Source organism: Monodon monoceros, unplaced genomic scaffold (genome assembly GCF_005190385.1).
Source record: "Monodon monoceros isolate NGI ecotype Baffin Bay Population unplaced genomic scaffold, NGI_Narwhal_1 Super_Scaffold_21, whole genome shotgun sequence".
Classification (NCBI taxonomy): Eukaryota; Metazoa; Chordata; class Mammalia; order Artiodactyla; family Monodontidae; genus Monodon; species Monodon monoceros.
The window spans coordinates 114760338-114774589 of NW_021703778.1; the positions used below are offsets into that span (position 1 = coordinate 114760338).

Sequence of the window (14252 nt, forward strand, 5' to 3'; positions counted from 1 at the left end):
CATTTAATGAAGTAATTACAACTAACATTATCCTTCTATCCAACTATTTAATCTGTGTAAAGAGATAGTGATTTAACATATAACATACGCATATATGAATATAGGTTCTCTGGATCAGAACTGTGTAATTTAAGCAGTCTAATTCCCAAGAAAACTTCTTAGATATAAATTTTTCCATGCAAACTGCTTAAAATTAATTTTTAAACTCTGTCATTGTAAAGATGATTGCACACTTTGTTATTTGTCCCATCATCCTCTCCACAGCTACATGATTCTACTATTTCAAAGTGCCTTATATGTCCACTAGATGTGATAAAAGAAAAGAAAGGAATTGAAGCTTGAAAGCTTAAATCTGCTGGCTACTTTGACGGAAATTCTACTAACGAAAAAAATTTCAGAATTAATTTTGACTTTCAGGAGTCTCCAAATTTCTAAATCATAGTTGTTGTTGTTTTTTCAGGCACGCTGGGCAAGGAATAACTTAGGCATAAAAAATAGAAGACTAGTGACAGTACAAAAGTTTTAATTTAGGGGTGGATGGGAAAAGGGGTATGTGGAAAGAACAACAAATAGAGGTATACCAATGGAAGCTGAGCCACATTCTACTGTAAAACAGCCCACACAATAATTTTGAAAGGAATGCTATAGACTGCCACCCCAGGTCTCTCTTGGATCTGCCCTGAGAATTAACTGTATTTTCTTTTTAGAATAAAGATGACTTACATTTTCAGACACACAGGGTCCTTTAGAATTGAGAGACACACAGGGTCCAATAGCTCCTGAAATCTTTATTTCCCTTGAGGTCTGCAAAATAAGAATATATTGTCAGTCCTCCATATCAGTGGGTTCCACAGCTGCAGGTTCGACCAAGCTCGGATTGAAAATACTTGAAAAAAAGTTTTTCAGAAAGCTCCAAAAAGCAAAACTAGAATTTGCTGTGCACAGGCAACTATTTACATAGCATTTACATTTTATTAGGTATTATAAGTAATCTAGAGATGATTTAAAGTATGTGTGTAGGTTACATAAGAATATTACACCATTTTATAGAGGACTTGAGCATCTGCAGTGGTGGTGTGGGGGAGGTGTCCTGGAACCCTACAGATACCAAGGAATGACTCTAGTACACTTTGGTGTACCACCTTCTATTTTAACTCCCATTGAAAATCTGTCACCAAGACTGGTTTCTTTCCAATCTCCACTAACCCCCAAATTTAAGCTAATGTTATCTTCTATCTAAAAATTTGGAAGCCCAACTCAAGTTTTCTTACATGAGATTCTTTTTCCTGACAAATCCTGAATACCACTATCAAGACAAATTTTACCCCAAACACTGTTCTTCATTAACCTATAAGGGCTTCTTCTGCCTACACATGCATCTCCAAACTACAACCAAACCACACAATTAAAACTATTTCACTTACATTCCAATACAAACCATCCACTCTCACTGGGCAGTCTTCCCAAACATACCATGCTGATTTCTCTCCTCTGTGCCTCTCTTCACACTGGGCTCCCAATTAAAATCATTCTCCTCAACCAAGTTAAACTCTGCCATGTTTCAAAATCCACTCTAAGTCACTGTAAAACCATCTAGGATAAATTGTATGCTGCATACATTCGTTTTTCTTCCCTAAACCTTTACAGCTCTTTTATAATCTATTATTGTTTCATTCAATCACATGTGTTAATCTTGTCTTTCCTATCAAGAATAAGTTCTTTATAAGAATACCTGTGCCTTAGATATTCCCTGAGATCTCTACAATTTCCTAGCTTAATGCTGGACATATAGCAAGCATTCATTGAAATAAGAAGATTAACAAGAAATATTTAATAATTCAAAATCAATGTGCTTGTAAGACACTTAAAAATAACACTAAACCTTTGGGTTTCTTGAATCCCAAATTTGAAATGAATGATAGAATTGAATAATATCAACAACTTACCAAAAACAATTACTGATTATCCAAATAAAACAGAAAATGTTTCTCTTAAGTTAGATACCAACTCCTGCAATTAAAGAATCTAGCACTAACATAAGCAAATTTAGCACTAAAAAAACCATACAGGCATACCTTGGAGATATTGTGGTTTTGGTTCCAGACCACCACAATAAAGCAAATATTGAGAATAAAGAGAATCAAACCAATTTTTTAATTTCCCACAAAGTTATGTTATATAACTTTATGTTACATAAAGTTATATTTATACTACACTGTAGTCTATTAAGTGTGCAATAGCATTATGTCTTAAAAAACAATATACATAGCTCAATTTTTAAATGCTTTATTGCTAAGAAATGCTATCATTTGAGCCTTCAGTGAGTCATAAACTTTTTGCAGGGGGAGGGTCTTGCCTCGATGTTGATGGCTGCTGACTGATCAGGGTGATGGTGGTTGCTGAAGGTTGGGGTGACTGTGGCAATTTCTTTTTTCTGTTTCTTTTTTTTGAAGTATAGTTGATTTACAATGTTGCATTAATTTCTTCTGTACAGCAAAGTGATTCAGTTACACAAATACACACATTCTTTTTTATATATTCTTTTCCATTATGGTTTATCATAGGATATTGAATACAGCTCTCTGTGCTATACAGTAGGACCTTGTTGTTTACCCATTCCATATATAATAGCTTACATCTGCTAACCCCAACTTCCCACTCCATTCCTCCCCCAGCCCCCTGCCCCTTGGCAACCACGAGTCTGTTCTCTATGTCAGTGAGTCTGTTTCTGTTTTGTAGATAGGTTCCTTTGTGTCATATTTTAGATTCCACATATAAGTGATATCATATGGTATTTGTCTTTCTCTTTCTTACTTACTTCACTTAGTATGATAATCTCTAGTTACATCCATGTTGCTGCAAAGGGCATTCTTTCTTTCTTTCTTATGGTTGAGTAGTATTCCATTGTGTATATGTACCACATCTTCTTTATCCATTCATCTGTCGATGGACATTTGGGTTGTTTCCATGTCTTGGCTATCATGAATAGTGCTGCTATGAACATAGGGGTGCATGTATCTTTATGAATTAGAGTTTTGTCTGGATATATGTGGCAATTTCTTAAAATAAGACAACAATGAAGTTTGCTGCATTGAATGACTCTTCCTTTCACAGTTTCTCTGTAGCATGCAATGCTGTTTGATAGCATTTTACCCACAGTTGAACTTCTTTCCAAATTGGAGTCAGTCCTCTCAAACCCTGTCACTGCTTTATCAACTAAGTTTATGTAATATTTTAAATCCTTTGTTGTCATTTCAACAATCTGTACAGCATCTTCATCAGTAGATTCCATTTCAAGAAACCACTTTCTTTGCTCATCCATAAGAAGCAACTCCTCTCCATTCAAGTTTTATCATGAGGTTGCAGCAGTTCAATCACATCTTCAGGCTCTACTTCCAATTCTAGTTCTCTAGCTGTTCCACTACATCTGCAGTTACTTCTTTCACTGAAGTCTTGAACCCCTCACATTCATCCATGAGGGCTGGAATCAACTTCTTTCAAGCTCTTGTTAAGACTGATATTTTGACCTCTTCCCACGAATCACAAATGTTCTTAATGGCATCTGAATGGTGAATTCTTTCCAGAAGGTTTTCAATCTACTTTGCCAAGATTCATCAGAGGAACCACTGTCTATGGTAGCTATAGCCTTATGAAATGTATTTCTTAAAAAATAAGACTTGAAAGTTGAAATTACTCCTTGATCCATGGACTGCATAATGGATGTTGTGTTAGCAGGCATGGAAACAACTTGAATCTCATTGTCCATCTCCAACAGAGCTCTTAGGTGACCAGGTGCATTGTCAATGAGCAGTAATATTTAGAAAAGATTCTTTTTTTTCTGAGTGGTAGGTCTCAACAGTGGGTTTAAAATATTCAGTAAACCATGTGGTAAACAGATATGCTGTCATCCAGGCTATGTTGTTCCATTTATAGAGCACAGCCAGAGTAGATCCTTAAGGGCCCAAGGATCTCGAGAAATGGTAAATGAGTATTAGGTCAACTTAAACTCACCGACTGCATTAGTCCCTAACAAGAGAGTCAGCCTGTCCTTTGAAGCCCACCACTGACTTCTCTCTAGCTATGAAAGTTCTCAATGGCATCTTCTTCCAGTAGAAGGTTGTTTCATCTACATTGAAAATCTGTTGTTTTATGTAGCCACCACCTTTATTCATTATCTTAGTTAGATCTTCTGGATAACTTGCTGCAGCTTCTACATCAGCACTCAATGCTTCCCCTTGCACTTTTATGTTACAAAGCTGGCTTCTTTCCTTAAACAACATGAACCAACTCTGCTAGCTTCAAACTTTTCTTCTGCAGCTTCCTCACCTCTCTCAGCCTTCCTAGAATTGAAGGGAGGACAGGACTTGCTCTGGATTAGGCTTTGGCTTAAGGGAACATTGTAGCAGGTTTGATCCTCTATCCAGACCACTAAAACTTTCTCCATATCAGCAGTCAGGCTGTTTTTCTTTCTTATCCTTTGTGTGTTCACTGGAGTAGCACTTTTAATTTCTTTTAAGATCTCCTCCTTTGCATTCACAACTTGACCAACTGTTTGGAACCAAGAGACTTAGCTTTGGCCTGTCTTGGTTTTTGACATGTCTTCCTCACAAAGCTTTTGATTTAAAGTGAGAGATGTGGGACTCTCCCTTTCACTTGAACACTTAGAGACCATTGTAGGGTTATTAATTGGCCTAATTTTAATATTGCTGTGTCTCAGGGAATAGAGAGGCCTGAGAAAAGGGAGAGAGACAAGGGAACGGCCAGCAGCTGTAGCAATCAGAACACACACATTTACTGATTAAGTTCACTGTCTTAAATGGGCACGGTTCATGGTGCCCCAAAACAATTACAATAGTAACATCAAAGATCACAGACCACAGATCACCATAACAAATATAATAATAATGAAAAAGTTTGAAATATTGTGAGAATTACCAAAATGTGACACAGAGACATGAAGTGAGCAAATACTGTTGAAAAAATGGTACCAGCAGACTTGCTCCACACAGGGTTGCCACAAACCTTCAATTTGTAAAAAAATGCAGTATCTGCGAAGCACAATAAAATGAGGTATACTTGCCAAGTATACTTAAAAAGTATACTTGCCTATACTTAAAAAGTTAAACGCTATATAAACAAAAAGTAGAGTTAAAGGAAATTTTACTTATATAATTTCCTCTTGTTTTAACAATTATTTAGAGATGCTCAAGCAGAATTTCATTGTACATTTAACGATGAACATTTTTCTGGTGAACAAATCTCTAACTCCAGGTTTCAATACAAAATAACCACTATATTTAAAGCATATCTTGAATTTGACTGATGATGTTTTAAAATTATGATCAAGCCTACAAATTTCTCTCTTGGTAACATACCATACATGTCAAGTTTTGGTTCTTACCTTTATTTCTAATGTACCACCAAAGCCCATTTTAAACTGTCCATGCATATCTTTGGTAAAAACTCTTTGAAAAGTTTGCTTGAATAAGGAAGTGTTGAAAGAGTCACCCATTACCATGTATCCTCTGCATGGAAAGAGCAAAAAACAATGTGACACAAGGGTCCATGTGTAAAACCAGAAAAGTAAATTATTTTTCAACACTACCAACAAAATTTTAAAGATATTTCCCAAGATGTGTGATATTAACATTAAAAAACATTTTAAAAACTCAATTATATGAAAATATCCCCACGCCACAAATAATCTCAATTCTGAGGGTACCTGAGTGCCCCTAACACTTGTATCTGTCCTCAGTAATTTTTAAAAATTCTTTTTTAAATAGGTAATACATCTATACATTACAAAATTCAAAAAGTACAAAAGGGTACATAGTAATATATGTGTCTCTCCCATCCCAGTTACCCAGTTCTTCCTACTGGTGAAGACATCTGACAGTTCACAGCATTCATTCTCATTCTTAAAAATAAACATCTCCATGTGTAGTGTGTGTATATGCATATATTGTCTCTGTGTGTCACACTGAACTTAACAGTGTTATACCCAGTGAATGAGAATACAGGCATATTTTGGGAGCATTTTCACTTTATGCACTTAAGTACTGTTAAAATTTTTTCAGTAACCATGTACCTTTATAAATTTTTTTAAGTTTTAAAAAACACTAACTGTCAAATAAAAACTATTCTGAGATGCCATTTCCACCCTAATAAATCAGCAAATCAGTCTGACAACATATTCTGTTGATGAGGCTGTGGAAAAACGGGCATGCTCATAATTGCTTATGGGAATGGACAATGGTGCAAACCCAAAGCAAGGGAACTTGACAGTATCTAACAAAATTACATATGTATTTTCTCTGTAATCCAGCCACCCCACTATTAGGAATCTATCCCAAAGATAATGGGGCAAACAAAAACCAAAAAGCAAAATACAGGCACAAGTCTATTCACTGAAGTACTATTTATAATAATAAAAGATTGGAAACAATCCAGATGACCATCTATTAGACTAGCTGAATAAAATACGGTACAACCACACAATGGAGTAATATACAGTTGACCCTTGAAAACCACAGGTTTTGAACTACGTGGGTCCACTTATGAGCGGGTTTTTTTCAGTAGTAAATATTACAGAACTACACTATCCACTGATGGTTGAATCTGAGGATGCAGAACTGCAAATATAGAGGAACCACAGATATGGAGGGCCAACTAAAAATTATACTCAGACTTTCCACTATGCAAAGGGTCAGTTCCCCCAATCCTCAAATTGTTCAAGGGTCAACTGTACTACTACAACTGTACTACTATAAACCCATTTCCAAGATACCAGTAAAAAGTGCAAAGTAGGGGAAGCTATGTAAAACTTTCTACTGTTTAAATTAAAAGGCGGATACATATATCCATATACAACCTGAGTACAAACATTTACATGTATTTGCTCATCATATTTTTAAAATATTTTAAGTAGTTTTTAAAATAACAATAAAACAATCAAAAATTACATTAGGCAAAAGAAAAAAAACTGATGTGGTATAATTAATCAATGGAAATTTTATTTTTGATACTGCTAAAGTCCTAATTTATGTTATCTCTGATGCTATTATAGATTGTATGCTGTTAAATTTTGTTTGCTTTTTATAGTTGACCCTTGAACAATGCGGAGTTTAGGGCACAGACCCTTATGTGCAGTCAAAAATCTGTGTAAAACTTTAGTCAGCCCTCCGTATCCATGGTTCCACATCCTTGGAGTCAACCAACCAAGGATCATGTAGTACTATAGTATGTATATATTGAAAAAAATCCACATATAAGTGGACCTGTGCAGTTCAAACCCATGGTGTTCCAGGGTCTACTCTATTTGTTACTGTTATACAAAAATATAGTTGAATTTTGTACACTGACCTTGATTTAGAAGTCTTGACAACTTAACATACTAATTCTAATAGTTTGCATGCAGATTTTTTCAGATTTTCCACTTTTGCAAACATGTCATCTAGAACGATCTATGTTATCACTAAACCTAGTAAAACATCCTAAAATAATGGCAACGTATACCATACCCTACTTATCCACTCCCTTTTACAGCAAACCTCTATGAAAGAGCTGTCTATACCTTTACTACTCAGTGTTGCCCTTGGTCCAACAACATTAGCATCACCAAGGGTCTTGTTTGAAAAGCAGAATTTCAAGTCCCATCCTATGCATACTAAATCCAGAATCTATATTTTAACAAGATATCCAACTGACTTGTACATGTGAAATGAAAGTCTGAGAAGCTCTGGTCTAAGTCAGCTGCTTCCGATCCCCTCCTCCTGTTCCTTTTCTTATTCACTCTAAGTCAACTTTCAGTGCTCTTAGGAAGGTCACCAATGACCTTCGTAGTGTTAAATTACACAATCTTACAATCTCATCCACTTTTATTGCTTTAAAAAACCAACAACAGGGACTTCCCTGGAGGCGCAGTGCTTAAGAATCCGCCTGCCAATGCAGGGAACACGCGTTCAATCCCTGGTCTGGGAAGATCCCACATGCCGCAGAGCAACTAAGCCCGTGTGCCACAACTACTGAAGCCCATGTACTCTAGGGCCCATGCTTCGCTACAAGAGAAGCCACTGCAATGAGAAGCCCGCACACCGCAATGAAGAGTAGCCCCTGCTTGCTGCAACTAGAGAAAGCCTGTGCACAGCAACCCAATGCAGCCAAAAAAAAAAAACCACGGCAATATTCTGACAACTCCTGCATTTATATCTCTAGATATAAATTCAGACCTATCTTCTGCATTGTAGGTTCTAATATCCAACTGCCTACTCAACCTCTCCCCATGGATGTCTACTGGCATCTCAAACCAAACATGTTCAAAACTGAACTCCTAATATTCTCCCCAAATGTTCTTCCTCCCAGTCTTACCCATTTCAATAAAGGACAACTCAATCCTTCTAGACTTATTTGGTTTTCTCAAACCCCAGATCCAACCTCCTAGCAAATTCTGTCTTCTAAATATACCCCAAATCCAACCACTTCTCACCAGCTGTGATGCCACCACTTGATATTCCTGTGTCCCTCTACGTACTAAAGACAACTAAAGTCAAATGATCCTTTTAAAGCATTAAGTCAGATCATATCACTCCTCTCCTGAAAACTCTCTAATGACTTCCCATCTCACTCAAAGAAAAATCCAACAAACTAGGAATAAGAACATACTCAACCTGATAAAGGCATCTACAAAAATCCACAGCTAACATTATACTTAATGGTGAAGGATAAAATGGTTTCCCCCTAATATCAAGAACAGGCAAATCTATAGGGACAGAAAGTAGTTTAGTGGTTGTCTAGGCTGAAAGGGGGAGGGGGAGGAAGGAGAAATGGGAAGTGACTGCTAATAGGTACAGGGTTTCTTGCTGGGATAATGTAAATGTCCTAAAATAAAATCATGGTGATGGGTAGAATATACTAAAAGGAAAAAAAACCCATTAAATTACATGCTTTAAATGAGTAAATTTTATAGTATGTGAATTATATCTCAAAAATGCTCCCAAAATAATAATATAAAACAATGACTGAAGGGTATGAAGATGATCTTTTCAAACAGAACTTGTGCCTTTTTAACTGTATTTTAGAAAAAATTTAAAGTAAGCTTTACTGAAAGGAGTATCAAAAACTGTTAATAGCTGTTGCCCTGGAGTGGCAGGATCATGACTATTTTTTTTTCCATTATTGGTTTATATTTGTAAAGTGTCGTTATTAGTTTATAACTGCAATACTTGTAAAAATGTATATACATACCCAGTAAGGTTAGGACAGCATTTCATCTCCAGGAGACCTGTCTGATCTAATGCACATGCATAGATATCAATAACATGACCAGTCGTAGCAGCGCGATTAGCCAGTGCTTCAAAATGCTACAACAGATTTTTTAAGATCAAATCAAAGTAATGTACAAACTTAATCATCCTATAAATCTTTTGCCATTAATAAATCAAAATGATCTAAGAAATACTAAAAGAATAATCCATAATAATTTAAGTGTGATTTGTTCTAAATTTTCTATAACGTCTCATAAAATGATACAATAACTTCTAATAAGTCTGACACTTTCACATTCTTTTCTTTAAATGCCATTCATTCTAAATGAACTCCTAAATTTCGAGCTAACCTTGAAGAAAGGCATGTTGCTCTTCATACATACATGATGGAAGAACAACACAGAACTCTTTTTCCTGGATAAATCTATACTCAAGTAACATGAAAAATAGACAATAGCAAAAGCATTAAGATAAACAAATATAAAACTTCTTTTGAAGCTCTAAGAAATACTCCAAATTCAAAAGGGAAATTAGGTGACAGGAAAAAAAGCATCCATTAATAGTGACAAAAATTATCTGTTATTAATTACACCCTAAAAATATAATAATGACTACCAAAAAGAAATATGAGATAATACAGGACAACTAAACTAAAATTGTAAACTCTAGACAATTTTTTTAAAAAGGGGGGGAGGGATGCGACATTAACAAGCAGAACCAATACAAGGGTATCAAGAATCAACAGTAGTGAAAATGTACTGACACAAACCCAGATAAAATTGAAGTTACATGAACAGAGAACAACTTATGAGAAAATGATGGACTATTCAAGCTATGAACAATATACATATCTAAAGGGCAGCCTCCTGGAAATGAAAAATTGGAAAATTCAAGAAATTCTTCCTGATGGGAAAGACATTCTTTAACATGAATATTAAAAAAGACACACAGGTTTTCTCTCAGGAGTAGTTTTTAAAGAGACACCCATTGGTGCCCCTTATTAAGTTTTAAAATATTTAAAACCAGAAAAAATATAACAAATTATCAAGGAAGAAAAAGACTATTTCTCTAATTCTGAGGAGCAGTTGCAGTATCATCACAATATCAGATTTATCAGAAAGTAATTATATTCTTCCTCTTCCATCAAATGAATTTTTCTAATAAGGCAAAAGGACTTAAAAACCAAAATTACCTTAGTTCCCTTTTTAACATATTTTGCATTGTCTTTTTCAATGTCATGCCACGATCTTATGGGTGTCTTCAATTCGTCTCCAACCACCATTCCAGGCCCCTGAGTGGCTGGACCACCAATGAACATCATGATACGAGCACCAGTGTTGGGAAAAGTACACTATCAGGAAAAAGTAATTCATGAGAAGAGCTTAAAGGAAAACATATGGATATACATTTATGATAGTGAATTTTTATATATTCTTTCTAGAAAACAGGGAAGCATACATTTTCCAAGAATAATCAAATGTTTAAAACAAAATTTAAAAACAAGATGTTTGTGTGAATATCTTTCTTTTGAAATCCTATTCTAATAGCAATGCCTTCCTAATTTTAAAATAATCTATAAACCTGATCCCTATAAGCAAGGATGTTTCTAGTACTAGATAGGGAAGGGTAGGAAAAGAAGAAGAAAAGAGGGTATCTTTTTCTGTTTGGTTGTTATTTTTGTTTTCTATGCTTAAAATACATGCACAACTTTTATTTCTAATTCAAACTGATGGATTGAGTACTTCAATCTACCTCCCCCTTCTTCCCAAGATGCCAGTGAAATGATATAAATGGTACTGTTTAAAAAATAAATAAGAAAGAGTACTATCAGCAGACTAGAAATTTTGAGGAATCCAAACAACAGATTGTACTGGATTGATGAAAGAATTTTAACTATATATAATGTATAATTTAAAATATATATATGTACATATATATATACCAAAAGTAAGCCAGATCTTCCCAAGGGAAAATCTTAAAAACTCTACATTTAGAGTCAAAAAAACACAAAAAGCAGCAATGGGCCAAAGAAGTGCAGTCAGCTCCAGAAACAGCAGCTAATGACAACAGATTTTAGCAATTCCTAAGAAGAGCTCTCTGAGAAAAGTAGGCAATCTTCCCAGAGAAGGTTCTCAGCATAGAAATTGGGGGCTGAAAGATACAGAACACATGTTACAATGAATATCAAAACAAATATGACAACTCTCGAGAGATTCTAGAATTAAAATCATGGCAAAAGTAAAAATACCTCAAGGAATGGGCTAAAAAGCATGTCTGAAGACCAAGTTAGAGATATGGAAAATAAACTTGAAGAAACCTCTAAGAAATAGGAGCAAAGAAGGAAAACATGAGGAAAAAAAATAATGATATGAAGAAATGCAGAAGTCCAGCATCAATCTAATGAATATAGAATAAAAAAGAAAAAAAGAAAGTAAGCTGAAGAATGACAGGAGTCTTAATGAAAGGACCTACCAACAACCAAACATAATTAATGAAAAAATAATCAAACCTAAACACAACCTAATGAAATTTCAGAACTCTAAAATTAAAGAGAACATTCTAAAAATGTTCAGTGGGAAAAATAAGTTTCCTGAAAAGGACTAAGAATGAGACTACATCAAATTATCCAATAAACTATCTGTTAGAATACTAGCGAGGAATGGCTCAAAGATCCTATTGAAGACAGGGACCCAAAGTACAAATGAAGTGAGAGGGAAAAATTAAAAAACATTTTTAGACATGCAAGAACTCAGAAAATTTATAATAAACAAAAGAACTGAGTACAATCCAAAAGAAACAGGGAATCTAGAAAAAAAAAAAATTTAAAGGTATCCTAAGACTTTAATACATGAAAGATTCCCCAGCAAGCAGCAAAACTGCAATTACAAAGAATTACATCTCCTTCTCTATGTGTATAACCACTCTATTCCACAATTAACAATATTTATATATCATATTTGAAATGCTTTTATTTCTAATTTCTATAAGCAGTTATTGAACAAAAATACACAGTGCATTTTCAAGCTACATTATAGCTTCAGAAAAGAATGTCAATGATATATACTTTGATGATAATTTTAAAAATTCATGATTAACAAATCTAGGCAAGAGCAAGGAAAACTGCCTTTTACTTTTCATTTTTATACATCCTTGCATATTTGAATGTTTTTATTAGGTATACTTATTACTTCTATAACATTCTTAAACTAGATTAATAAACAAATAAAAATACTGTTTTCATACTGGGTATCATCCTGCTGAGGTAACAGCAGTCATGTAAAGCTGAAACATCAGTAAAGAACAAGAACAAATTAAAGTATACAAACCACACACCTTCATACCTAGAACTCAAAAAGCATTCAAACTTCAAGTTACTTATAAGTAAAAAATAAATAAATAAACACTAAGTCCCAGTGAGCTATCTCCCATGCAAGCCTTCACACAAGCAAGGGCAGTTTGGGGAAAAGTACAAGGAAGAAAGAAGGAAGCTAGCAGCCAGCATAGAACAACTGCCAGATTCAAATGAAAACTTATTAAGGGGCACTAAAGAACAGCAAGAAAATAATCAAGAGCATGAAAATGAAATAAATACGAATAAAAAATCAGAGATAAAGTGGTTGAAATAGAAAACAAGCAAAGATCCAATTTATGTATAATTGGAGTTCTTAAAGAAGATAAACAAAACAATGAAAAAACTAACACTTAAAACTGTAATACAAGAAAACTTTATAGAAACAAAATACTTGAATACACATATAGAAAAGGATCACCAGGCACTAGAGAAAATTAACCCACAGGACATACTAGTAATACTCCAAGCAAATGATCAAGTAATTTACAAGGGCAAGAGAATTAGGCTGGCATAATTGCATAGGCTCAATCTACTCATGATTAAAGATCAGATAAACCCAAATTGAGAGTCCTTCTACAAAATAACTAGCCTATACTCCTAAAAAGTATCGTCATGAAACACAAAGAAAACTGTGGAACTGTTCCAGAATAAAGGACACCAAAGAGACATGACAAGTGAATACAATATACAGTATTTTTAGGATAACTGGTGAAATCTGAATAAAGTTTAAAGATTAGAAAATAGTGTTATACCAATGTTAATTTCATGATTGTTAAATGAACTGCGGTTATACAAAGGAATGTTCTTATGTAATTAAGAAATGCACACTAAAGAACTTAGAAGTAAAGGGACATCACATTTGTAACTGACTTTCAAATGGTTTTTTAATATTTATATGTGTGTAACATATAAATAGATACCTATATATAGCTACATCTATATTTATAGAGAGAGCACACTATATAAATATCTGGAGAGAGAAGGATAAAGCAAATGTAATAAAATGTTAACATCTGAGGAATCTGGGTGAAAGGTTTAAAGGAATTCTTTGAACCATTCTTGTAACTTTTCCATATGTTTGGAATTATGTCAAAGTAGAAAGTTAAAAGAATAAAAAATGATAGTAACAGATAACTCACTGTAAAAAATAGGAAACCACGAATCCACAGTGATATTAATAAATGAATAAATTGAAAGTTTGATGAGGAATAGGATATTTGCATGGTTTCAAAGATCCTCACCATCTAATGTTTATTAATTACAAAAGGAGGGGAAATAAGAGTAATTTTACAGTGGAGAAACCTGGCAGACACACCTTAATGAGTGATCAAAGTCATAATCATCAATAATGGGCAAATGAAAATCATGTGCCACCTGAGAGGATACAGTAAGAACAGACCATTACTTCTGTGATATTCCTTCCAATGATGCAATACCTCAATCTAACTGTGACGCTACATCAAGACAAACCTAATTTGAGAGACATTCTATATACTGGCCTGAATCTTCCAAAGTGCTAAGGTCATGAAAGTCAAGGAAAGGCTGAGGATCTATACCAGACTAAAGGAGACTAAACAGACATAACCACTACATACATGCCTCTGAATTAAATACTTTCAGTAAAAGAAATTATTGAG

The 14252-nt window shown here is 34.4% G+C and overlaps 1 protein-coding gene across 2 annotated transcripts in view; it reads right to left on the bottom strand.

Annotated features, from left to right (window-relative positions):
• The window catches only part of SEC23A (Sec23 homolog A, coat complex II component), a 65406-nt gene that overhangs the window by 37049 nt on the left and 14105 nt on the right, over nt 1–14252 (bottom strand). For both annotated transcript variants that reach the window (XM_029238633.1, XM_029238632.1), the window contains exons 8-11: nt 10456–10614; nt 9244–9359; nt 5402–5525; nt 724–804 (exon numbers count right to left, since the gene is read on the bottom strand). In XM_029238633.1, coding sequence (XP_029094466.1) covers nt 724–804; nt 5402–5525; nt 9244–9359; nt 10456–10614 — 480 coding nt within the window. The remainder of the gene's footprint in view (nt 1–723; nt 805–5401; nt 5526–9243; nt 9360–10455; nt 10615–14252) is intronic.